The 26218-nt window shown below is 56.0% G+C and overlaps 2 protein-coding genes across 2 annotated transcripts; both read right to left on the bottom strand.

Moving 5' to 3' along the window:
* Positions 1 to 7543: 7543 nt before the first annotated feature.
* Positions 7544 to 8824, bottom strand: LOC132533808 (interferon-induced transmembrane protein 1-like). The gene is made up of 2 exons (XM_060175847.1): positions 8535 to 8824; positions 7544 to 7856 (listed from the first exon to the last, which is right to left on the bottom strand). The coding sequence occupies exons 1-2, from the start codon at positions 8715 to 8717 to the stop codon at positions 7671 to 7673; spliced, it is 369 nt and encodes a 122-aa protein (XP_060031830.1). The 5' UTR covers positions 8718 to 8824; the 3' UTR covers positions 7544 to 7670.
* Positions 8825 to 21410: 12586 nt separating this feature from the next.
* On the bottom strand, positions 21411 to 22821 carry LOC103125732 (interferon-induced transmembrane protein 1-like). The gene is made up of 2 exons (XM_060175846.1): positions 22408 to 22821; positions 21411 to 21723 (listed from the first exon to the last, which is right to left on the bottom strand). The coding sequence occupies exons 1-2, from the start codon at positions 22651 to 22653 to the stop codon at positions 21538 to 21540; spliced, it is 432 nt and encodes a 143-aa protein (XP_060031829.1). The 5' UTR covers positions 22654 to 22821; the 3' UTR covers positions 21411 to 21537.
* Between the last annotated feature and the right edge of the window lie 3397 nt (positions 22822 to 26218).

Below are 26218 nucleotides of genomic sequence, written 5' to 3'. Positions count from 1 at the left end.
CTCTGTAATAAGGTTTTTAATATCAGGGTGATTATTATAGATTTTTAAGATATCATTAATCAAATTCCAGTAACAAAAAGCAGAAACAGGTACACGTTAAGGACCAAAAGACTGATAGTGATCATTAAGACAGTCACCAATTCTCCTCCAACGTTTCTCATCTATAGTGCCTTCCTGGGGGAACCAGGGGCAAATATTCCCAATATAATCTAAAAACTTCTTTAATTCTTTCTTTTTTTTTTTTTAACCCTATTTCTTCGTGTCTTGAGTGACTCCTTGAGTCCTTTAATGAATAAATAGTTTGCTGAATTCATGTCCCATGGTTTGGCTTACCTCAGCCGCTGTGACACTCTCCCCCAGATGCGACTCACGGGCGGGTATTTCCGTGGCGATCTCTGCGAGTCTTTGCGTTACCCCCCTCGGGCCGCGGTGACTCTGTGAATTCGGGTAGGCCTACCCCCTCGATCAGTGGAGTTTCTAGGTCCAGAAGGCTTCTTTGCCCCACGCTCGGGCGCCAGAATGCCCCGACCAGCAGGGCGGTGAACAGGGGCTAGGAACCCAATGAGACCTGAAATGATAGGGACAAGAGACACGAAGAACGAGAGCAAGTCAAGTTTCTGATCAAGCTCTAAATTTTATTGAGAATACAGGCATTATAAGGCTTTGGGGAAGGAGAGGGAATGCTGGAGGAGGGGAAGGGGGAGCAAACTTCAAAGAGGAATGTTCCTTGCAACAAATGGCAGGAACCAAACTATGTGTTGACTCACTTGTGTTGACTCACTTGATTACTGATAAATGGTTTACCTAAGGGGAAATGGCCTGCCCAGGGGGGGGATTAACATTTGTCTTGAGGGGTTCCGTTGTCTCAAAGCTTATCATCTATAAAGCAGAGAAATGGCTCCTGGCATCTGAGAAGGTTTTGATGCCTCCATCTAGTCTGAATGACAGTCTAGCAGGATATAGTATTCTTGGCTGAAAGCCTTTCTCATTGAGCACTCGATAGATATCTTGCCATTCTCTTCTGGCCTGTAGTGTTTGTATGTAGAAGTCTGCTGCTAATCTTAGGGGTTTTCCTTTGTAGGTGACTCTTTGTTTTTCTCTTGCAGCCTTCAGGATCCTTTCTTTATCCTTATTCCTTTCCATTCTAAGTATGACATGTCTTGGTGTCTTTAGGTCTGGGTTAATTCTGTTTGGGACCCTCTGGGATTCTTGAATCTTTATGTCTTTGATGTTGTCTAGACTAGAGAAGTTTTCAGCTATTATGGCCTGGAAAATGCTTTCTTCCTCTCCTTCTCTTTCTTCCTCTGGTATGCTAATAATGCGTATATTGTTTCTTTTGAAGTCATCCCATAGGACTCTGTTGTTGTTTTCAGCATCTCTTAATCTCTTTTTGAGATCTCTTACTTCTTTTTTAGTTGTCTCTAATTCATCCTCAATCTTGCTAATTCTGTCTTCAGCCTCATAGATTCTATTCTCTCTGCCCTCTACTGCTTTCTGGAGTTCATCTATTTTGTTGCCCTGCTCTGATACTGTTTTAGCTTGTTCAGCTAGTTGCCTTCTTAGCTCAGCGATTTCAGCTTTCAGCTCTCTAATAACCATGAGATTATTAGAATTTTCTTCCATATTCTCATTTGTTGTTCCTGCATTTCTGATTACAATTTTTTCAAATTCTTTACTCAGTCCTGTTATTATTTCCTTAGCTAATGTTTGGATGTTGAACTCGTTGTTTTGTGCTTCACCCTCTGGAGGACTTTTAGCTGGACTCTTGTCCTGGTTCGAGTCTCCAATATTTTTTCTTGTTGTTTTAGCCATTTTATATAAGTTAACAGTTTTTTCAATCCCTGAGTTGGAGCTCAGTGGTGTAAAAGCCTCTTTGTTTTTCTTCCCTGTAGGCTATGGGAGCCTGAGGGCTTTTAAACTATCAATAGGCTTCTTCACTTAATCACTGACTCCTGACCCAGAGATAAAGCAGGGTGTGGCAGAGATAATCCAGTGGTTATGCAAAGAGACTTTCACAGCCCCTCAGCTATGCCACCGAGGTATAGGTCTTCTCCTGAGTTTCCCGGTTAGATCTCTGTCCCCTGGTGTCCCTCCATGTTGCTGCTCCAGATTCTGAGGGTAGTAGCAATGGAGACTCAGAGCTGCACTTGGTGAGTCTCTGGGGAGTCCTCTCCTCCCTTCAGCTGTCCCCTTGTTGTGGAGCAGACTGGAGGTGGTGTCTCCACTGCTGAACTGCTGAACTGCTGAACTGTTAGCAGTCACTTAATCTCTCCTTAGGCCCCTCTCTCCTCTCTGTCACCAGCCACGCGTGTTTGTGCTCACGGGTGATTTACTGGGTTCCTGTGGTCATTCTAGTCCTGTCTTGTTTCTGTCCGGGTGGTCTCCTTTGGTATTCCTAGTTGATCCGGGAGAGGAGAGGAGAAGAGAGGAGAGAAAGTGATCTGCTTCTCGTAGCTCCGCCTCCAGAAGTCGAATCAGTGATTTATTCTTATCGACACTTGCAGTGCTGCTTGACAATCTGCAAAGCTTTCCCCCTGCAGGTGGGGACTAGGGGCTTGAACCCTTGTCCTTGTGCACTGTAATGTGTGTGCTCAATCAGATGTATCACTGTCTGGCCCCCATAATTTTTTTTTGCCTCCAGTGTTATCACTGGGGCTCGGTGCCAGCACTATGAATCCACTGCTCCTGGAAGCTATTTTCCCCATTTTGTTGCCCTTGTTGTGGTTGTTAATGTTATTATAAATGTTGTTGTTGTTGGATAAGACAGAGAGAAATGGAGAGAGGAGGGGGAGACAGAGGGGGGAGAGAAAGACAGACACCTGCAGACCTGCTTCACCGCCTGGGAAGCGACTCCCCTGCAGGTGGGGAGCCGGGGGCTCGAACCGGGATCCTTACATCTGTCCTTGCGCTTTGCGCCACCTGCGCTTAACCCACAGCGCTACTGCCCAGCCCCCCCCATAAAATATTTTTTTAAAGATACTGTGGTTGACATCTATGAGTTAAGAAGAAAACTCTAATTTACTCCTTTCTGCATATCCTACGCCCAACTTTACAAAAGGATTCCTGAGTCAGACTGTCAACAGGGACCTCCACAGACGGGAAGTGACTCAGAAGTGACCCCGTGACTGACATCTCCACCCTCCACCCCCGCTTGGCCAAAAGCTTTTTTTTTTTTTTTAATGAAGTTTTGCTTCTTGTTTTCCTAACCAAACAGTTGTATCATATTGGTCATTAAAAAAAAGTTCCTTTTTGGCTCTTTTTCAATAGGAGTGCTAGAAGAGCCAGGTCTGTGTAGCTAATGTGCCTGGTGTCTCCTGTTCACCTGGGCAGGTCCTCAGTCCCTGTCCACTCAGGACAGGTCAGCTCCCTGCCCCCTGTCCACCTGGGCAGGTCCTCAGTCTCCATCCACTCAGGACAGGTCATCTCCCTGCCCTCTGTCCACCTGGGCAGGTCCTCAGTCCCCGTCCACTCAGGACAGGTCAGCTCCCTGCCCTCTGTCCACCTGGGCAGGTCCTCAGTCCCCGTCCACTCAGGACAGGTCAGCTCCCTGCCCCCTGTCCATCTGGGCAGGTCCTCAGTCTCCATCCACTCAGCACAGGTCAGCTCCCTGCCCCCTGTCCATCTGGGCAGGTCCTCAGTCTCCATCCACTCAGCACAGGTCAGCTCCCTGCCCCCTGTCCACCTGGGCAGGTCCTCAGTCCCCGTCCACTCAGGACAGGTCAGCTCCCTGCCCCCTGTCCATCTGGGCAGGTCCTCAGTCTCCATCCACTCAGCACAGGTCAGCTCCCTGCCCCCTGTCCACCTGGGCAGGTCCTCAGTCCCCGTCCACTCAGGACAGGTCAGCTCCCTGCCCCCTGTCCACCTGGGCAGGTCCTCAGTCCCCGTCCACTCAGGACAGGTCAGCTCCCTGCCCCCTGTCCACCTGGGCAGGTCCTCAGTCCCCATCCACTCAGCACAGGTCATCTCCCTGCCCCCTGTCCATCTGGGCAGGTCCTCAGTCCCCGTCCACTCAGGACAGGTCAGCTCCATGCCCCCTGTCCACCTGGGCAGGTCCTCAGTCCCCATCCACTCAGGACAGGTCAGCTCCATGCCCCCTGTCCACCTGGGCAGGTCCTCAGTCCCCATCCACTCAGGACAGGTCAGCTCCCTGCCCCCTGTCCATCTGGGCAGGTCCTCAGTCCCCATCCACTCAGGACAGGTCAGCTCCCTGCCCCCTGTCCATCTGGGCAGGTCCTCAGTCTCCATCCACTCAGCACAGGTCAGCTCCCTGCCCCCTGTCCACCTGGGCAGGTCCTCAGTCCCCGTCCACTCAGGACAGGTCAGCTCCCTGCCCCCTGTCCACCTGGGCAGGTCCTCAGTCCCCGTCCACTCAGGACAGGTCAGCTCCCTGCCCCCTGTCCACCTGGGCAGGTCCTCAGTCCCCATCCACTCAGCACAGGTCATCTCCCTGCCCCCTGTCCATCTGGGCAGGTCCTCAGTCCCCGTCCACTCAGGACAGGTCAGCTCCATGCCCCCTGTCCACCTGGGCAGGTCCTCAGTCCCCATCCACTCAGGACAGGTCAGCTCCATGCCCCCTGTCCACCTGGGCAGGTCCTCAGTCCCCATCCACTCAGGACAGGTCAGCTCCCTGCCCCCTGTCCATCTGGGCAGGTCCTCAGTCTCCATCCACTCAGGACAGGTCAGCTCCCTGCCCTCTGTCCATCTGGGCAGGTCCTCAGTCCCCATCCACTCAGGACAGGTCAGCTCCCTGCCCCCTGTCCACCTGGGCAGCCCCCCATTGTCTGAGGGATTGTCCCCAGGGCTGTGACTGGGCCTCAGGGCCTGGATCTGGCCCCAGGTACACTGTGTCCCAGGACTCACCTGGTCAAGCCTCCAGAGCCACCCCCAAGGCAGGACCTTAATCCTTACTCTCTGTCTCTCTCTCCATCTCTCCCCCTCACTCCCTCTCTTTCCATCTCTTCTCTCTCCCCCTCTCTCCCCCTCCCACTCTCTCCATCTCTCCCCCTCACTCCCTTTCTCTCCGTCTCTCCTTTCTTCTCTCTTTCCTCCTCCTTCCTCCCGACCCCTCTCTCCTCCTCTTTCTCTGCTCTCTTTCTCCTCCTCCCCTCCCTTCCCTCCTTTCTCCCTCTCCCCTACTCTCTCTCTTCCACTCTCTCTCTGCTTCGCTCCCCCTCTTTCCCCTCTCAGGTCCACATCCTTTTAAAGTCTGTGTTTTCTTCTCTTTTGTCCCTGCTTTGTTTCCATAAACAGTTGTCTCCTGAAAAATGACTGAGTCTTCAGGAAGAGGTAGCCTGGAGCCCAGATACGGAGCTTGGGGACATAAAGGGACATCTGCACCGGCCACCCTGGGCCCTGGGCCCCCCACACTGTCCTGCTCTGCCTCTGTCCTGTGTCTTCTGCTTTCCCAGAACATGAAACCCCAGTGACTACAAGGACAAATGAATGAAGAAAAGAAAGTTGTGGGAGTCAGGCGGTAGTGCAGCAGGTTAAGCGCAGGTGGCGCAAAGCACAAGGACCGGCGTGAGGATCCCAGTTCGAGCCCCCGCTCCCCACCTGCAAGGGAGTTGCTTCCCAGGCGGTGAAGCAGGTCTGCAGGTGTCTGTCTTTCTCTCCCCCTCTCTGTCTTCTCCTCTCTCCATTTCTCTCTGTCCTGTCCAACAACAGTGACATCAACAACAAGAACAAAACGGCCAACAGAAGGGAAAATAAATATTTTAAAAAGAAAGAAAATAAAGTTTTTTCTATTGTTTTGTTTCTCTTGAATTCTGCTTCTCAGTCTGCTGGGGGAAGAAGAAGTCTTTCAGAGCACAAGGTTCTTTTTTCCTTTTCTTTTTTTAATATTTATTTGTTTATTTTCTTTTTGTTGCCCTTACTGTTTTTATTGTTGTTTTAGTTGTTATTGCTGTTGATGATGTCATTATTGGATAGGACAGAGAGAAATGGAGAGAGGAGGGGAAGACAGAGAGGGGGAGAGACAGACAGACACCTGCAGACCTGCTTCACCGCCTGGGAAGCGACTCCCCTGCAGGTGGGGAGCCGGGGGCTCGAACCAGGATTCTCACGCCGCTTTGCGCCACGTGCGCTTAACCGGCCGTGCTACCGCCCGAATCCAAGTCCTTTCTCTTTGTAGAAACTGTTTTCTTGTGGTGGGAGGGTGGCACAATGGGCAGTGCACTGGACTGGCAGCATGAAGTTCCAGGTACCAAAGTGATGCTCTGACCCTCACAAACAAGCTGTAAAAATAAATAGGAGGTGGCCTGGGAGTGGAGCAGTGACGAGATGTTGAGAAGTTGGAACCCAGGGCCAGGTGTGTGTGTTTGCTTGTTCACTGAGATGCTTTTCCTTGTGTCTCATGATTCATCCACCGCCTCACGGAGGCACTTACTGGGTGTGAGGTGATGGGCCGGCAGGTCCTGGGGGCTGGGCATCACCTTATAAGGCCGGTGGAAACTGCCATGCTGAGCACAGCAAGTGCAGGAGCTGGCAGCCCAGGTCTGAGCACCCAGAGGTCACGGGACAGGAGCCACTGGGCAGGAGACTCTGCCCTGCTGCCGCTGAAGCCAGCGGTCTTCCCCCACTCCCCGGGCCCAGTTGTCACGGGGCGTTCCTGCCCAGCGGCTGCCCTCCTCTCTCCGGGCCACTGGCTCCTTCCTTGGTGCTCTTTTCTTCAGTGACTATTTCTTGACTTTTTTTTTCCTCCAGGGTCATCTCTGGGGCTCAGTGCTGACACTAAGAATCCACTGCTCCTGGTGGCCATTTTCCCCATTTTATTGGCTAGGACAGAGAGAAACTGAGAGAGGAAGGAGAGATAGAGAGGGAGAGAGACAGACACCCCCAGACCTGCTTCAGTGCTTGTGAAGCTCCCTTCCTGCAGGTGGAGAGCTGGGGGCTTGAACCTGGATCTTTCCTCAGGTGCTTGCACTTAGTACTATGGGCCCTTAACGGGGTAAGTCACTGCCTGGCCCCCTTGACTTGTTTCTTTTAGCAAACTCTAAAGCCTTTGATGTGTTGCTGCCTGATTCTTTCTCAGGTCCCCTGGGCACCCAGCTAGAAGCAGGAATGTGCCTTCACTGAGGGCTCTCCCTGACCATCCAGGGACCCAGGCCAGGGGTTGTGGCCCCAGCTCTGGTTCTGGACTCAGCTTCCTCCCCCAGGGCCCCTGTCCCCCTGGGCTGACCATGGGGGGGCTTCCAGAAGGTCAAGGCCTGAGGCTCAGGGGAGCAGAACTGAGGGAGGGAGGAAGGTGACCCCACAGCAGAGCCCACCGGTGACCCGCACTGACCCCTCGCCCTGGGGGGAAGCTCCTCTAGGCCGCTGGACCCTCCTCCAGGACCCTCTGTCCCCCTCATGCTCACACGGGGGTCCCCAGGACCCTGACACCCAGCAGACACCTGTGTGGGTGCTCTGACCACTGCACTTCCTGGGGGGAGGGCCCCCAGCACCTGGTCCAGTGCTGGCCCCGCAGAGCCCAGAGTCCAGCCGGGCCCTGACCAGCAGGGAGGGGTGGGCAGTCGGGGGCCTGAGCCCAGGGACGGGCACACAGTCGCACACGTGCTCTTTATTGTCAGCAAGCAGAGAAGCCGGGTGTGGGGGTGTCTGGGGCGGGGGCCTGGGGCAGGCAGACAGCTCTGTGCAGCCCTCACCCAGCAGTGGGGAGCCGGGTGCCGGCCTCAGTAGCCCCCTCCCATACTCTGCTGCATCTTCTCGTAGGCCATCATGCCGACGTATATCAGCAGGGCCAGGTAGCCGATGCTGATGAGGACGCCCAGCACCAGGGCCCAGATGTTGAGGCACTTGGCGGTGGACGCGTAGCTCCGGGCCCCCGCCAGGTCGCCCACCATCTTCCTGTCCCTAGACTGAGGGTTAAGGGCTGTCACTCAGCCTGCTGCCCCCAGCTCCGCCCTTCCCCACGCACCCCTGCTCCAGCCCCCAGGTCCTCTCACCCAGGGGCCCCGACCCCCACACACCCACATGCCCCTCACGCCCACCACCCCAGCTTGCACACTTGGTGGACAGTTCCCTGACACTCAGACACCTGGGGCTCAGCAGCTCAACCCGGCGTCTACATATGCACACTCAGATAGACACACTCAGACACGTGTTCACACACAGACACACTCAGACACACTCAGACACATGTTCACACCCAGACACACTCAGACACGTGTTCACACTCAGACACACTCAGACTCGTGTTCACATACAGACACACTCAGACACGTGTTCACATACAGACACACTCAGACACCTGTGCTCACACTCAGACACACTCAGACACATGTTCACACACAGACACGTGTTCACATACAGACACACTCAGACACCTGTGCTCACACTCAGACACACTCAGACACATGTTCACACACAGACACACTCAGACACCTGTGTTCACACTCAGACACGTGTTCACATACAGACACACTCAGACACGTGCTCACACTCAGACACACTCAGACCCCTGTGCTCACACTCAGACACACTCAGACCCCTGTGCTCACTCAGACACACTCCCCACCCTAGACCCTGGCACCCACCTTCACGGAGTAGGCGAAGGCCACGAAGCCCAGGCAGCAGACGTTCAGGAAGAGGGTGTTGAACAGGGACCAGACGACGTGGTCGGGCACCATGGTCTCCGCCTGGATGTGGACCACGGTGGATGCCGCGGGGGCTGTGGGGGGCTCCCCCAGGATGGACACCTCGTGCTCCTCCTTGATCATCCTGTGGGGGCTCTGTGGTGGCAGAGGAGTCGCTGATGTGCGCAGATGCCCAGCAGCTGTGGATCAGGATGTGGGGCCTGCTGGCCCTCCGCCACAAAGACTTTTAATCTTTTAAGTTTCTGTTTCCTGGAGTTTTTAAAGTCTGTGACCTGGCTCGGCACCAGGAGGCTGGGAATTGGCAAGTGCTGACTTTCGGGGGGGAATATCGGGGGGTGTTCCTGTCAGGACCTGTCAGGACCTTCTAGCCGAACCTCTTCTCACCTGGGGCTGCTGCCCAGGGCCCCATCCAGCCTGGAGTCACACTGCTTCCCAGCCAGGCCCAGAACCTCTCAGTCCTCCCTGTCCCCAAAGCCCCCAGGCCCTCTTTCAGATTCTCAGAGGCCCCCAGGGGAGCCCCCAGCCCCCATCCCTCATCCTCCCTGTCCTCAAAGCCTCCGAAACCCTCAGACTCCCAGCAGCACCCAGGGGGAGCCCCCTGCTCCCCAGGTCATCCTCCCTGGCCCCCAGGCCTTCCCTCAGACTCCCAGCAGCACCCAGGGGGAGCCCCTGCTCCCCAGGTCATCCTCCCTGGCCCCCAGCCCTTCCCTCAGACTCCCAGCAGCACTTAGGGGGAGCCCCCTGCTCCCCGGGTCATCCTCCCTGGCCCCCAGGCCTTTCCTCAGACTCCCAGCAGCACCCAGGGGGAGCCCCCTGCTCCCCAGGTCATCCTCCCTGTCCCCCAGGCCTTCCCTCAGACTCCCAGCAGCACCCAGGGGGAGCCCCCTGCTCCCCAGGTCATCCTCCCTGGCCCCCAGGCCTTCCCTCAGACTCCCAGCAGCACCCAGGGGGAGCCCCCTGCTCCCCAGGTCATCCTCCCTGGCCCCCAGGCCTTTCCTCAGACTCCCAGCAGCACCCAGGGGGAGCCCCCTGCTCCCCAGGTCATCCTCCCTGGCCCCCAGGCCTTTCCTCAGACTCCCAGCAGCACCCAGGGGGAGCCCCCTGCTCCCCAGGTCATCCTCCCTGGCCCCCAGGCCTTCCCTCAGACTCCCAGATGTACCCAGGGGGGGTCCCCAGACCCCCAGACCTCATGAGCCCCTGGGGTGTCTGCTGTGAGTCCAGGCCCCTGGTCACTTCCAAGACACACTGAAATGTGACCTTCATCCAGAGGCTCAGGTCTGGGCTACAGCCTCAGGAAAGCCCATCTGTGAGACCCCCTGAAGTTTAGGGCCCCAAGTGAGTAAACGGACTCTTCTCTGTACTTTGTCCAGATTGTTTGGGATTTTTGTCAAAAGTATCAAAAGGCTGCAAATGCCAGAGCGGAGGTGTGCAGGGCCCTCTCTCCCTGCCCTCGCATCCCATAATTAAACAATCGAAGAGATCTCGAAAGGCACCGACAGCCTCAGGAATGGAGAAGACTCAGTCTCGGAAATAATCCAAGGCCAGTTAGGGACTCGGCACAGCCTTGTTTCCAGACAGTCACCTCAAGGGTGATGTGGAATTCCTCTTTGTTTACAAGTTCTTATTAAGAATATATCAGCGACCAAAGGAGACTGTGTCCCTAACAGGGAGAGAGAAAAAGGAGTCCTTCCCGACCTCAGGTCGACAGCATGCAGGACGTCCTCCCCACGGCCTCTGTAACTTTCCACCGGGACACACAGACCTGCCCAAGGCCACGACTTCCGCGCCTCCGTTTGGTGACCAGACCAGGCCAGGCCCATTGGGCGTCACAGCCGTGCTTTACAGGGTTTACAAGTCCCTCACATTTGCGACTGCCGGCGGAGGGACGCGCGGGTCTCCACGGTCTAGGGAGATTGCTGAGTCCGTGTCCCCTTCCCGCTCACTGGAGTCCCGGCCAGGTCTGGTGGGCAGTGGGGACCGGATTCCAGACGAGGCCTGCTCTTCCTCCAGCCTCCCCCGAAGCCACCCCCACAAAGGGTCACCCCTGGTCCAGGGGTCCTGTCAGGCCGCAGTCACCCTTGGCAGACATGTGGCCTTGGCCCCCAGGGCCTCCCCAGGTCCACTTCCTGGGGCCTGCTGCTAGAGGTGTGTCCTCTGGTGTCACGTGACGCCAGTGCCAGCTGGGGAGCCAGCAGAGCAGGGACCCCCACCCTCCAGTGCAGGAAACTGACCTGGGGGCCCCCACACCCGCCAGATCTAAGAGGCTTCTCTGAGGGCTCGGCGCCCAGGGGTCCCGGGAAGGCCTCTCCTAGCGTGGAGACCCCGCCTCCCACCTCAGCAAGGGCTGACTCGGGAGCTCAAGTTTTTTCTTTTTAAAGAAGGTGGGGGGGGGGGAGATAGAACAATGGTTATGCAAAACACTCTCCTGCCTGAGGCTCCAAGGTCCCAGGTTCAACTCCCTGCATCCCCATTAGCCAGAGCTAAGCAGTGCTCGGATTAAAAAAAAGAAGGGGCGAGGGAGGCCCTGGCTGGACTGTGCTGCCCTGCAGTTTTGTTCTCAACCAAGGACCAAGGACAGCCCCTCCTGAAAAACAGACTTGGTTTGATTGTATTGTATTTTATTTTATTATTATATTTTATTTTATTACCAGAACACTACTCAGCTTTGGCTTACGGTGGTGTGGGGGACTGAACCTGAGACTTTAGAGCCTCAGGCATGAGAGTCTCTTTGCATAACCATTATGCTATCTACCCTGCCCCAGACTTGCTTTTGTAAATGGGGAAACAGGTGCCCCTCTGGCACATGTGGAGCTGGGGGTCAAACATGTCCCTCCCCCACTTCAAAATTTCTAGCTGTTTCTCTGAAAAAACAAACAACAACAACAAAAAAACAACCTTGGGAGAGTCGGGCTGTAGCGCAGCAGGTTAAGCGCACGTGGCACAAAGCGCAAGGACCGGTGTGAGGATCCCGGTTCGAGCCCCCGGCTCCCCACCTGCAGGGGAGTCGCTTCCCAGGCGGTGAAGCAGGTCTGCAGGTGTCTGTCTCTCTCTCCCCCTCTCTGTCTTGCCCTCCTCTCTCCATTTCTCTCTGTCCTATCCAACAATGATGACATCAATAACAATAATAACTACAACAATAAAAAAGCAACCTCTAGTTCCTCTATTTATTTATTTAAAATATATTTTAAATTATCTTTATTTATTTATTGGTACTATGTGCACTTAACTGGGTGCACCACCACCTGGCCCCTGTTTATTGGATAGACACAGCCATGAATCGAGAAGGAAGGGAGTGATCGAGAGAGAGACAGAGAGACCTCTGCAGTCCTGCTTCACCACTCACCAAGCTTTCCCCCTGCAGGTGGGGACTGGGGGCTCAAACCTGGGTCCTTGTGCTCTGTAATGTGTGCACTTGACCTAGCCCCTTTTTCTTTTTGTTTTTAGACTTATTTTGCTTATTTCAGGAGAGGCCAGAGCATCCAGCAGAGAGCCAAGGGGGCAGGGATGGGACTGGGGCCTTGTGCTGGCAAGTCTGGGGCTCTGTGCTCACACTCTGCGCCCACCAGTCAGTCCCCCACTGTCCTCGTCTCCCTCTGCTTCCTTCTGGGGCCCCTGAGCCAAGGCAAGGGGTGACTTGAGGTCTGTGCCTCCTGGTCCCATTTCCTGAGCTCCTCCTCTCCCCGCCCCTCCCCACCACTCTCTGACTGCCCCTGAATTTACTGTGAGAACCAGACACTGGAGATGGGGCCTTTGGTGTCACCAGGGCCGAGCACAGCCTGGGAAAACACCTGTGCTGGGCTGCGGAGGCAGTGCAGGGGTTCTGCAAAACAGCCTCTCCTGCTGGAGGCTGAGGGCCCAGGTTCAGTCTGTGACAGGGTTTGGAGCTAAATAGAGTCCTGATGTCTCAGAAGCCCTCACCCAAGTACAGAATCACCCCGTCCCAGAAACACAGTCACAAAAGTTCCCATCATTCCACCAGACCCTCTGTGATTATCAAAGTCTGCTTGCTGCTTGCTCATGCTGACAAAACGCCTGGTGTTTCCCCAAAAAGGATTGCAGTGACCTATATTAGCTTCTGTGATCAGCTTCTTACTGCAATTGTGGTTTCTGCCTTTAAAAACCAGCTTGTGACACTGGCCTACCCTGCTCTCTGCACGGCTCCTTGCTGTCAGGCAGGCCGGGTAAACAGACTCTAACTGGGACCTCGGTCTCGAGTTGTCTTCCTTGTCCCCACAACACCACCATGAGCCAGGGCTGAGCAAGGCTATGCCTCTCTTTCTCTCTGTATCTCTCTTATTAAAACAAATACATAAACAATATCAAAACAAATAAACAAAACACCCGTGTCCATGTCTGAAACCAGAGCTCACACCCTGCACCTGGAAACAGGCTGTTTGGGCGGCAGAAGGCGGACGGCTGGTCCCCGGGCCTTCCCACCACCCTCCCCACCTGCCTCCCCCCTTCCCACCCAGGTGTCCCTGCATCCCCTGCACTGGTGGCCTGAGTGACGAATCTCCCTCTCAGACCCTGGGGCTACATATAGCAGAGGGGACACCGTGGGCCAGTGCCATGTAAGTGACCTACACCAATGCTGAATTTTCAAATTTCCTGATAAATGTATTTATTTATACGGAGGGGAAACGAACCAGAGCGTTACTCTGGTATGCAGCCCATGGCCCCCGCCCCATGGCCCCAGCCTGTGACCCCCTCAGAGCCCCCTCCCCGTGGCCCAGTGGCTGCCCGACCCCCTGTGCCCTCCTCATACCCACAGCTCTCCTCTCCCATGGCCGGGGCCCCAGGCCTCTCCCAGGACGAGCAGCTGCCGCTCAGATAGATACCTTCACTGCCGCACTGCTTGCTCCTCTGGTCAGACCCTCACGTCCCGTCTGTCTGCCGCCTGTGCCCCTGCTGACCCCTCCCAGACCCCAGGGTCCACAGGCCCTCAGTTGGGTGGGGAGCCCCCATAACTCACTTCTGGGGACCCTGCAGGACAGGTTCTGCTTGACTGTCTCTGGGCCCAGCCCCCCTCCCCTCCCCATCAGGGCCCGGCTGGACTCTGGGCTCCTGGGGGCCAGCCGTTCCTGCGATGCCATGGGGGGTGGGGGTGATGCCCCCTGTGCCTGGTGCCTCAAGGCAGGTGGAGGCGGGTAGGGCTGGGTCCCACTCTTCTGGGTGCTGAAGCCTGCCGTGGACAGGGCCTCCCAGTGGGCAGTGTGTGTCAGCATGGGGTCTCCCGTGACGTGTGCTGGTGGTGTGTGTCCAGCTGGGGGTCAGGGGTAGAGGGCTCTGTGGGGTCAGCTCTGAGTGTGAGAGGGTTGGTGTGGCCCTGGGTCAGGGGTCCTCTGAGATACTGTCCCTATGTCCTCAGGGGGTGACTGCTGTCACAGATCAGGAGACAAATGTCCTGAGGCTGGAGACTTGTGACACCCCCAGCACTGGGCCTGTGACCCCTGCAGGCCCTGGGCCTGTGACCCCCCAATCCCTGGGTCTGTGACCACCCCTACCCCAAGAACCTGGGCCTGTGACCCCCCAGCTCCTGGGCCTGTGACCTTCCCAAGAATCTGGGCCTGTGACCCCCCAGCCCCTGGGCCTGTGACCCCCCCAGCTCCTGGGCCTGTGATCTTCCCGAGAATCTGGGCCTGTGACCCCCCAGCCCCTGGGCCTGTGACCCCCCAGCTCCGGGCCTGTGACCCCTCAGCCCCTGGGCCTGTGACCCCCCAGCTCCGGGGCCTGTAACCCCTCAGCCCCTGGGCCTGTGATCTTCCCGAGAATCTGGGTCTGTGACCCCTCAGCCCCTGGGCCTGTGATCTTCCCGAGAATCTGGGCCTGTGACCCCCCAGCCCCTGGGCCTGTGATCCTCTCCCCAGAACCTGGACTTGTAACCCCCTCCCCCAGCCCTTGGGCCTGTGAGCGCCACCCCCAGAACCTGAGCGTGTGGTGTCAGGCTCTCTCCATGGCGACTCCAGCCATCCTGGGGGTTAAGCTAGTACATCATTAGTGTCCCTCACTGACTGACCCACTGGGGGACGCTCACACCAGGGTGCTGAGGCAGGAGGCTGCAGGCTCTCCTTGTCACCAGCTCACTGGACAGCACCCTGCCCTCCACACTTCACTGGAGACCCCAGGGCCAGGGCTTATCCTTGGGTCTCCCTAGGGGCTCACAGGTGAGGCTGCCTCAGAGCCTCAGCCTCAGTCCAGATCTGGGAAGAGACCTGCTGCCCAGGCGAGGGGTGAGTGTTTATTTAGGGGAAGGAACCTGGCAGGCAGAAGACCACCCATCCTCAGGGGGCCATCTCAACCTGGCCACAGAGGTGTCCCCAGGGCCGGGGAGGCAGGGTGTGGGGAGGGCAGCAGAGCCCCTGGGTTCTGCTGTGTGGTGAGGCACACAGGGTGCAGGGGGAGGGGTGCAGGTGTGTGAGTGCTGACCAGAAGCCCCTGCTGGCCACCCGCAGCACCAGCAGGTGAGGGGCTCCCCAGCACAGAGACAACCCCCAGCTCAGGAGGCATGGCACCGGGAGAGAAGCTGCCTGAGGCCGGGTGCCCCTCCACACACGGAGCCGGCCAGCTCTGGGGGCCTCTTAGGGCCTCACCCTGACACCCTGCTCTCCCCAGACCGACCCCACACCCCTGGAGACACCCACCCCAGGTCATCCAGGCGGATGAGACAAGAACAGGGGCCCCAGCACAGCACCAGCTAGCTCAGGCGGGATACTAGGTGATAAGACACAGTGAAGAGCTTTGCCCTCCAGAAAAAGAACCACTCAGCTCCAGAAAAAAAAATGTCTGAGGGGGCCGGGAGGTGGTGCACCTGGTTAGGCACACAGAATACTGAGCACAAGGTCCTGCACAAGGACCCTGGTTGAAGCCTCCACTCCCCACGTACAGGGGAGACACTTCACAAATAGGGAAACAGATCTGCAGGTGCCTCTCTTTCTCTCTCCCCTCCGCTCAGTTTCTCTCTGTCCTGTCTATTAAAATGGAAAAAACGGCCACCAGGAGATGGATTCATAGTGCTGGCACTGAGCCCCAGTGAGACCCTACAGGCAGAGAAAAAAGAAAAAAATAAGAAGGAAAGAAGGAAAGAAAGAAAGAAAGAAAGAAAGAAAGAAAGAAAGAATGAATGAATGAATGAATGAAAGGAAAGAAATGGTTGTGACACAAAACTTTGAAGCTACAGAGGGGACAGGAAGGTTGGAGGGGAGAGGACAGGATGGCTGGAGAGGAGAGGACAGGATGGCTGGAGGGGAGAGGACAGGATGTCTGGAGGGGAGAGGACAGGATGGCTGGAGAGGAGAGGACAGGATGGCTGGAGGGGAGAGGACAGGATGGCTGGAGAGGAGAGGACAGGATGGCTGGAGGGGAGAGGACAGGATGTCTGGAGGGGAGAGGACAGGATGTCTGGAGAGGAGAGGACAGGATGGTTGGAGAGGAGAGGACAGGATGGCTGGAGAGGAGAGGACAGGATGGCTGGAGAGGAGAGGACAGGATGTCTGGAGGGGAGAGGACAGGATGGCTGGAGAGGAGAGGACAGGATGTCTGGAGAGGAGAGGACAGGATGTCTGGAGAGGAGAGGACAGGATGGCTGGAGGGGAGAGGACAGGATGTCTGGAGGGGAGAGGACAGGATGGCTGGAGGGGAGAGGACAGGATGGCTGGAGGGGAGAGGACAGGATGGCTGGAGGGGAGAGGACAGGATGGCTGGAGGGGAGAGGACAGGATGGCTGGAGGGGAGAGGACAGGATGGCTGGAGGGGAGAGGACAGGATGGCTGGAGGGGAGAGGACAGGATGTCTGGAGGGGAGAGGACAGGATGGCTGGAGGGGAGAGGACAGGATGTCTGGAGGGGAGAGGACAGGATGTCTGGAGGGGAGAGGACAGGGTGGCTGGAGGGGAGAGGACAGGATGGCTGGAGGGGAGAGGACAGGATGGCTGGAGGGGAGAGGACAGGATGGCTGGAGGGGAGAGGACAGGATGGCTGGAGGGGAGAGGACAGGATGTCTGGAGGGGAGAGGACAGGATGGCTGGAGAGGAGAGGACAGGATGGCTGGAGGGGAGAGGACAGGATGGCTGGAGAGGAGAGGACAGGATGGCTGGAGAGTAGAGGACAGGATGGCTGGAGGGGAGAGGACAGGATGTCTGGAGAGGAGAGGACAGGATGTCTGGAGGGGAGAGGACAGGATGGCTGGAGAGGAGAGGACAGGATGGCTGGAGGGGAGAGGACAGGATGGCTGGAGAGGAGAGGACAGGATGGCTGGAGAGGAGAGGACAGGATGTCTGGAGGGGAGAGGACAGGATGGCTGGAGAGGAGAGGACAGGATGTCTGGAGAGGAGAGGACAGGATGTCTGGAGAGGAGAGGACAGGATGGCTGGAGGGGAGAGGACAGGATGGCTGGAGGGGAGAGGACAGGATGGCTGGAGAGGAGAGGACAGGATGGCTGGAGAGTAGAGGACAGGATGGCTGGAGGGGAGAGGACAGGATGTCTGGAGAGGAGAGGACAGGATGGCTGGAGAGGAGAGGACAGGATGGCTGGAGGGGAGAGGACAGGATGGCTGGAGAGGAGAGGACAGGATGGCTGGAGGGGAGAGGACAGGATGGCTGGAGAGGAGAGGACAGGATGGCTGGAGAGGAGAGGACAGGATGTCTGGAGGGGAGAGGACAGGATGTCTGGAGAGGAGAGGACAGGATGTCTGGAGAGGAGAGGACAGGATGTCTGGAGAGGAGAGGACAGGATGGCTGGAGGGGAGAGGACAGGATGTCTGGAGGGGAGAGGACAGGATGTCTGGAGAGGAGAGGACAGGATGTCTGGAGAGGAGAGGACAGGATGTCTGGAGAGGAGAGGACAGGATGGCTGGAGGGGAGAGGACAGGATGGCTGGAGGGGAGAGGACAGGATGTCTGGAGAGGAGAGGACAGGATGTCTGGAGAGGAGAGGACAGGATGGCTGGAGGGGAGAGGACAGGATGTCTGGAGGGGAGAGGACAGGATGGCTGGAGGGGAGAGGACAGGATGTCTGGAGGGGAGAGGACAGGATGGCTGGAGGGGAGAGGACAGGATGGCTGGAGGGGAGAGGACAGGATGGCTGGAGGGGAGAGGACAGGATGGCTGGAGGGGAGAGGACAGGATGGCTGGAGGGGAGAGGACAGGATGGCTGGAGGGGAGAGGACAGGATGGCTGGAGGGGAGAGGACAGGATGGCTGGAGGGGAGAGGACAGGATGTCTGGAGGGGAGAGGACAGGATGGCTGGAGGGAGAGGACAGGATGGCTGGAGGGAGAGGACAGGATGGCTGGAGGGGAGAGGACAGGATGGCTGGAGGGGAGAGGACAGGATGGCTGGAGGGAGAGGACAGGATGGCTGGAGGGGAGAGGACAGGATGTCTGGAGGGGAGAGGACAGAATATAGCTCGGTGAGGGGAGAGGACAGGATGGCTGAGGGGAGAGGACAGGGTGGCTGGGAGGGGGAGAGGACAGGATGGCTGGAGAGGAGAGGACAGGATGGGCTGGAGAGTAAGGACAGATGGCTGGAGGGGAGAGGACAGGATGTCTGGAGGGGAGAGGGACAGGGCTGGAGGGGAGAGGACAGGATGTCTGGAGGGGAGAGGACAGGATGTCTGGAGGGGGAGGACAGGATGGCTGGAGGGGAGAGGACAGGATGTCTGGAGGGGAGAGGACAGGGTGGCTGGAGGGGAGAGGACAGGATGGCTGGAGGGGAGAGGACAGGATGGCTGGAGGGGAGAGGACAGGATGTCTGGAGGGGAGAGGACAGGATGGCTGGAGAGGAGAGGACAGGATGGCTGGAGGGGAGAGGACAGGATGGCTGGAGAGGAGAGGACAGGATGGCTGGAGAGTAGAGGACAGGATGGCTGGAGGGGAGAGGACAGGATGTCTGGAGAGGAGAGGACAGGATGGCTGGAGGGGAGAGGACAGGATGGCTGGAGGGGAGAGGACAGGATGGCTGGAGGGGAGAGGACAGGATGGCTGGAGGGGAGAGGACAGGATGTCTGGAGGGGAGAGGACAGGATGTCTGGAGGGGGAGGACAGGATGGCTGGAGGGGAGAGGACAGGATGTCTGGAGGGGAGAGGACAGGATGGCTGGAGGGGAGAGGACAGGATGGCTGGAGGGGAGAGGACAGGATGGCTGGAGGGGAGAGGACAGGATGTCTGGAGGGGAGAGGACAGGATGGCTGGAGGGGAGAGGACAGGATGTCTGGAGGGGAGAGGACAGGATGGCTGGAGGGGAGAGGACAGGATGGCTGGAGGGGAGAGGACAGGGTGGCTGGAGGGGAGAGGACAGGATGGCTGGAGGGGAGAGGACAGGATGGCTGGAGGGGAGAGGACAGGATGTCTGGAGGGGAGAGGACAGGATGGCTGGAGGGGAGAGGACAGGATGGCTGGAGGGGAGAGGACAGGATGTCTGGAGGGGAGAGGACAGGATGGCTGGAGAGGAGAGGACAGGATGGCTGGAGGGGAGAGGACAGGATGGCTGGAGAGGAGAGGACAGGATGGCTGGAGGGGAGAGGACAGGATGTCTGGAGGGGAGAGGACAGGATGGCTGGAGGGGAGAGGACAGGATGGCTGGAGGGGAGAGGACAGGATGTCTGGAGGGGAGAGGACAGGATGGCTGGAGAGGAGAGGACAGGATGGCTGGAGGGGAGAGGACAGGATGGCTGGAGAGGAGAGGACAGGATGGCTGGAGAGTAGAGGACAGGATGGCTGGAGGGGAGAGGACAGGATGTCTGGAGAGGAGAGGACAGGATGGCTGGAGGGGAGAGGACAGGATGGCTGGAGGGGAGAGGACAGGATGGCTGGAGGGGAGAGGACAGGATGGCTGGAGGGGAGAGGACAGGATGTCTGGAGGGGAGAGGACAGGATGTCTGGAGGGGGAGGACAGGATGGCTGGAGGGGAGAGGACAGGATGTCTGGAGGGGAGAGGACAGGATGGCTGGAGGGGAGAGGACAGGATGGCTGGAGGGGAGAGGACAGGATGTCTGGAGGGGAGAGGACAGGATGGCTGGAGGGGAGAGGACAGGATGGTTGGAGGGGAGAGGACAGGATGGCTGGAGGGGAGAGGACAGGATGTCTGGAGGGGAGAGGACAGGATGGCTGGAGGGGAGAGGACAGGATGTCTGGAGGGGAGAGGACAGGATGTCTGGAGGGGAGAGGACAGGATGGCTGGAGGGGAGAGGACAGGATGTCTGGAGGGGAGAGGACAGGATGGCTGGAGGGGAGAGGACAGGATGTCTGGAGGGGAGAGGACAGGATGGCTGGAGGGGAGAGGACAGGATGGCTGGAGGGGAGAGGACAGGATGTCTGGAGGGGAGAGGACAGGATGGCTGGAGGGGAGAGGACAGGATGTTTGGAGAGGTTAGGAGGTCTGGAGGCAGCCTTGGCCATAGCCCTTCCCAGGGGCCTTGGGACAAACCCAGAGCCGTCTGCTGGTGGACATTGCTGAGGTGATTTTGGGTGCTGTGGTTCTCCTGGGAAATCTGGAGCCCAGGAAGTGTGCACAGACTCCATGCTCTCAGGCCGCCCAGGTCAGCATGTCTGGGCAGGGTGTTTGCAGGGACCACGGTCGCACAGGTCATGGTGTCGCTCAGGCCCTCTTCCCATGTGGGGCCCCAAGGTGTCGGGGCTCTGCAGGGTCCCCGGATGAGGGCCTGTGGTCTCTGGATGCTGTGCAGATGAAGACACAGGAGAGGGGCAGGGTGGCGAGGTGCCTGGCCTGGCGCTTTCATCAGCAGGCACAAGAACCCAGGTCGGAGTCCCTGCTCCCGCCGGTAACTTCACAGGCAGTAGGCAGGGCTGCCGCTGTCTGTGACTCTCCCTTTCTTCTCCCTTCTCCTCCCAACTTCTCTCTGTCTCTATTCAATAAAATAGAAAGGAAAAAGGAAAGGGAAAAGTAGTATTGGTACCACACTGAGCCCAGTGGCGACCCCAGTGGCAAAGGAAAAAAAGAGAAAGAGAGAAAGAAAGAAAGAAAGAAAGAAAGAAAGAAAGAAAGAAAGAAAGGAGAAGAGAAACTACTGTAAAGATACACACATGGCTATATTCTGATGCTAAAACTAAAAACAAGGAAGTGTAGCACTTTCTTTAGAGTTAAAACCAGGACGGAACCTTGCCTCCTCCTTGGCCAACTTGTGGGGACACTGTGCAGGTGGCAGGGGGGCTGGGTGACAGTGCAGGTGAGGACTGAGAAGCCAGGATGTAGAGGGGAGCGGCCCCAAGGGGAATTTCCAGCCTCTAGGTTTCTGTTTCCTTGGGTGGATCTGTGACTTGGCCGGGCACCAGGAGGGTGGACTCTAACCAGGAAGTGGCTCCAGATGGTCAGTCAAAACTCACTGAGGGATACGGGCCCTGGGGACATTACAGGGTGGGAATGCTACACCTTCCTCCAAAGTGACCCAAGGCATCCAGGCATTGGGCCAGCCCCTGCAGCAGAGTCCAGTGTCCTGGCCGGGAGTCCCCCCAGGCTTTGGGGGTGGCACCTGCAGCTGGCCTCCTGACTGCCCCTGCCCAGCCTGGGGGCCCCTTGTCCCACCCCACAGGAGAGTCAGGACAGAGTGTGGCTGAGGGGGCTCCTCCCTGCACCCACACATCAGCGCAGTCCTCCCACAGCCCCGAGCACCTCAGGGACCCTCCCACCCTCCTGGTGGCACAGGCAGGGAGCCCTGTCCCGGATGCTCTGACCACTGCACTTCCTGGGGGGAGGGCCCCCAGCACCTGGTCCAGTGCCGGCCCCGCAGAGCCCAGAGTCCAGCCGGGCCCTGACCAGCAGGGAGGGGTGGGCAGTCGGGGGCCTGAACCCAGGGACGGGCACACAGTCGCACACGTGCTCTTTATTGTCAGCAAGCAGAGAAGCCGGGTGTGGGGGTGTCTGGGGCGGGGGCCTGGGGCAGGCAGACAGCTCTGTGCAGCCCCCACCCAGCAGTGGGGAGCCGGGTGCCGGCCTCAGTAGCCCCCTCCCATACTCTGCTGCATCTTCTCGTAGGCCATCATGCCGACGTATATCAGCAGGGCCAGGTAGCCGATGCTGATGAGGACGCCCAGCACCAGGGCCCAGATGTTGAGGCACTTGGCGGTGGACGCGTAGCTCCGGGCCCCCGCCAGGTCGCCCACCATCTTCCTGTCCCTAGACTGAGGGTTAAGGGCTGTCACTCAGCCTGCTGCCCCCAGCTCCGCCCTTCCCCACGCACCCCTGCTCCAGCCCCCAGGTCCTCTCACCCAGGGGCCCCGACCCCCACACACCCACATGCCCCTCACGCCCACCACCCCAGCTTGCACACTTGGTGGACAGTTCCCTGACACTCAGACACCTGGGGCTCAGCAGCTCAACCCGGCGTCTACATATGCACACTCAGATAGACACACTCAGACACGTGTTCACACACAGACACACTCAGACACCTGTGCTCACACTCAGACACACTCAGACCCCTGTGCTCACATACAGACACACTCAGACACGTGCTCACACTCAGACACACTCAGACACCTGTGCTCACACTCAGACACACTCAGACCCCTGTGCTCACACTCAGACACGTGTTCACATACAGACACACTCAGACACGTGCTCACACTCAGACACACTCAGACACCTGTGCTCACACTCAACACACTCAGACACCTGTGCTCACACTCAGACACGTGTTCACATACAGACACACTCAGACACGTGCTCACACTCAGACACACTCAGACACCTGTGCTCACACTCAACACACTCAGACACACTCAGACCCCTGTGCTCACACTCAGACACACTCAGACCCCTGTGCTCACTCAGACACACTCCCCGCCCTAGATCCCGGCACCCACCTTCACGGAGTAGGCGAAGGCTATGAAGCCCAGGCAGCAGACATTCAGGAAGAGGGTGTTGAACAGGGACCAGACGACGTGGTCGGGCACCACAGTCTCCGCCTGGATGTGGACCACGGTGGACGCCGCGGGGGCTGTGGGGGGCGCCCCCAGGATGGACACCTCGTGCTCCTCCTTGATCATCGCATAGTCTGGGGGGCTGCGGGCATGGGGACCTGGGGGGAAGGGGGCTCCAGTGCAGCTCATGGCTGTGTGAGCGGTGCTGTGCAGTGGACAGTGTGCAGGGGCGTCGGATTATCAGCAAGTTTCCTGTTCCTGGAATTTGGGGCTGTGACCAGGGCCTGGGGAGGGGCCGGCAGTGTCAAGTTACACTGGAGGCTGGCAGGGCAGCCAGGGCAGAGGCGCTGCCTGTTGGAGATCTCTGCCTGAAGCTGGAGGCAGAGGATGGGGTGATGGAACCCACGCCACCCTACCCACCCCCACCCACCCCACCCTACTCACCCCCACCCCACCCCACCCCAGATTGAGGTCTTTCCCTTGTCTCCTGCCCCCTGCCTGGAAAAGTCAGGGCAGCACCAGCGGCAGAGGGGCCGTCTTCTTTCCGGCTCACAGCCCCGCGGACGCCCTGCTCTGCACCAGGGACCCTCAGCAGATGCTCACCAGTCCTCTCAGCCAGCATCTTGCAAGAAGCCCAGGACAGCTCTCAGTCTGGGGCACCAGCCCTGCAGCCCTTTACAGAAAACGAGCCCTTTTGTCTCTCTTTAAGAAGTGTGACTGGGCGGAAGGCAGATAGCATAATGGTTATGCAAACAGACTCTCATGCCTGAGGCTCCAAAGTCCTAGGTTCAAACCCTCCCCCACCACCACCACCAAAAGCCAGAGCTGTCATTAGAGTTCGGGAGCACCAGCAGGCCGGGCTAGCTTCGCAGTGGTAGACAGAGACAGAGACTCAGGGACACACGGCTGGGCAGAGAATGCAGTTTAATCTTTATTCACGAGCGGGCAAATCACCACACCATGTGCTTCTCCATCCTTCTCCACCTGTAGGGGCTCAGGGGCGGGGCCAAGGGGGCGGGGAGCAGTGGGCGGGAAACTGCGGGGGCCTAAACCACCACCTCCCAGAGGCCGGGTGGGGGAGACCAAACCAATGTGCAGCATAGCAACAATTATTATTTTTTTTCTATCCCCCCCCAATTTCTTTCTGTCCTGTCAAATAAAATCAAATGAAAAAAAAAAAGAAATGAAAAGAAAACAGTGGCCACTAGGAGCAGTGGATTCGTAATGCTGGCACCAAGCCCCAGTGATAACTCTGGTGGCAAATCATCATCATCATCATCATCATCAATTTTAAAGCCTTTGGATCTCATTCAAAGACAGTAGAAATTTTTTTATTTCCTTTTTTTTCATTTTTTAAAAATAATTTATTTCTTTATTGGGGAATTAATGCTTTACATTCAACAATAAATACAATAGTTTGTACATGCATAACATTCCCCAGTTTCCCATTTAACAATATAACCCCCACTATGTCATTCATCATCTTTCATGGACCTGTATTCTCCCCACCCACCCACCCACCCCAGAGTCTTTTACTTTGGTGCAGTACTCCAATTCCATTTCAGGTTCTACTTCTGTTTTCTTTTCTGATCTTGTTTTTCAACTTCGGCCTGAGAGTGAGATCATCCCATATTCATCCTTCTGTTTCTGACTTATTTCACTCAACATGATTTTTTCAAGCTCCACCCAAGATCGGCTGAAAACGGTGAAGTCACCATTTTTCACAGCTGAGTAGTATTCCATTGTGTATCTAGACCACAACTTGCTCAGCCACTCATCTGTTGTTGGACACCTGGGTGGCTTCCAGGTTTTGGCTATTACAAATTGTGCTGCCAAGAACATATGTGTACACAGATCTTTGTGGATGGCTGTGTTGGGTTCCTTAGGATCTATCCCCAGGAGGGGAATTGCAGGGTCATAGGGTAGGTCCATTTCTAGCCTTCTGAGAGTTCTCCAGACTGTTCTCCACAGAGGTTGGACAAACTGACATTCCCACCAGCAGTGCAGGAGGGTTCCTTTGACCCCACACCCTCTCCAGCATTTGCTGCTGTTACCTTTTCTGATGTGTGACATTCTCACAGGAGTGAAGTGGTATCTCATTGTTGTCTTGATTTGCATTTCTCTGACAATCAGAGACTTGGAGCATTTTTTCATGTGTTTCTCAGCCTTTTGGATCTCTTCCGTGGTGAATATTCTGTCCAATTCCTCCCCCCACTTTTGGATGGGGTTATTTGTTGTCTTGTTGTTGAGTCTGGTAAGCTCCTTATATATGTTGGTTATTAAACTCTTATCTGATGTATGGCATGTAAAGATCTTCTCCCATTCTGTGAGGGGTCTCTTGGTTTGGGTAGTGGTTTCTTTTGCTGTGAAGAAGCTTTTTAATTTGATGTAGTCCCATAGGTTTATACTTGCCTTAGTCTTCCTTGTAATTGGATTCGTTTCATTGAAAATGTCTTTAAAATTTATGCAGAAAAAAGTTCTGCCAATATTTTCCTCTAAGTATCTGATAGTTTCTGTTCTAACATCCAAGTCCTTGATCCACTTGGAATTTACTTTTGTATTTGGTGAAATACAGTGATTCAGTTTCATTCTTCTGCATGTTTCAACCCATTGTTTCCAACACCATTTGTTGAAGAGACTCTGCTTTCCCCATGTAATAGTCTGGGCCCCTTTGTCAAAGATTAGGTGCCCATACGTGTGGGGCCTCATTTCTGGGCTCTCAATTCTATTCCACTGGTCAGTGTGTCTGTTCATGTTCCAGTACCAAGCAGTTTTGATGACAATGGCTCTATAATACAGTTTGAGATCCGGGAGTGTGATGCCTCCGGTTCTGCTCTTTTTTCTCAAGATTGTTTTGGCAATTCTAGGTCTTTTCTGGTTCCAGATAAACATTTGTAGCATTTTTCTAGTCTCCTAAAAAATGTGCTTGGGATCTTGATGGGGATAGCATTAAAGTTGTAGATGGCTCTGGGTAATATATTCATTTTGATGATGTTAATTCTTCCAACCCATGAACATGGAATATCTTTCCACTTCTTTGTGTCTTTTTCAATTTCTTTGAGTAGTGACTCATAATTTTCAGTATACAAGTCTTTCACTTCTTTGGTTAGGTTTACTCCTAGATATTTTATTGTTTTTGTTGCTATAGAAAAAGGAACTGATTTCTGGATTTCAATTTCTTCTAACTTAGTGTTTGCATAGAGGAATGCCACTGACTTTTGAATGTTAATTTTGTAGCCTGACACCTTACTGTATTGCCTGATGATTTCCAAAAGCTTCTTGCTGGATTCCTTAGGTTTTTCCATGTATACTATCATGTCATCTGCAAATAAGGAGAGTTTGACTTCTTCTCTTCCAATCTGTATCCTTTGAATTCCTTGCTCCTGCCTGATTGCTATGGCAAGAACTTCCAACACTATGTTGAATAGTAATGGTGATAGTGGGCAGCCCTGTCTAGTACCTGATCTGAGGGGAAATGCTTCCAGTTTTTCACCATTGAGTATGATGTTGGCTGTAGGTTTGCTATATATAGACTCCACTATCTTCAGGAATTTTCCATCTATTCCCATTTTTTGTAGTGTTTTGATCATAAAGGGATGTTGTATTTTGTCAAAGGCTTTCTCTGCATCTATTGATATGACCATGTGGTTTTTGGTCTTGCTTTTGTTGATGTGGTGGATCACATTGATTGATTTACGTATATTAAACCAACCTTGCATGCCTGGGATAAACCCCACTTGGTCATGATGAACAA

The sequence above is a fragment of the Erinaceus europaeus genome, chromosome 17 (genome assembly GCF_950295315.1).
Source record: "Erinaceus europaeus chromosome 17, mEriEur2.1, whole genome shotgun sequence".
Lineage (NCBI taxonomy): Eukaryota > Metazoa > Chordata > Mammalia > Eulipotyphla > Erinaceidae > Erinaceus > Erinaceus europaeus.
This window is presented reverse-complemented; position numbering and strand designations above follow the sequence as displayed.

Excerpts from the sequence above, each read along its gene's own strand:
- LOC132533808 (XM_060175847.1), bottom strand. The coding sequence starts at position 8,717 with ATGATCAAGGAGGAGCACGAGGTGTCCATCCTGGGGGAGCCCCCCACA. Across the intron at positions 7,857-8,534 it reads CCTTCGCCTACTCCGTGAAG|TCTAGGGACAGGAAGATGGT; the intron begins GTGGGTGCCAGG and ends CTTAACCCTCAG.
- LOC103125732 (XM_060175846.1), bottom strand. The coding sequence starts at position 22,653 with ATGAGCTGCACTGGAGCCCCCTTCCCCCCAGGTCCCCATGCCCGCAGC. Across the intron at positions 21,724-22,407 it reads CCTTCGCCTACTCCGTGAAG|TCTAGGGACAGGAAGATGGT; the intron begins GTGGGTGCCGGG and ends CTTAACCCTCAG.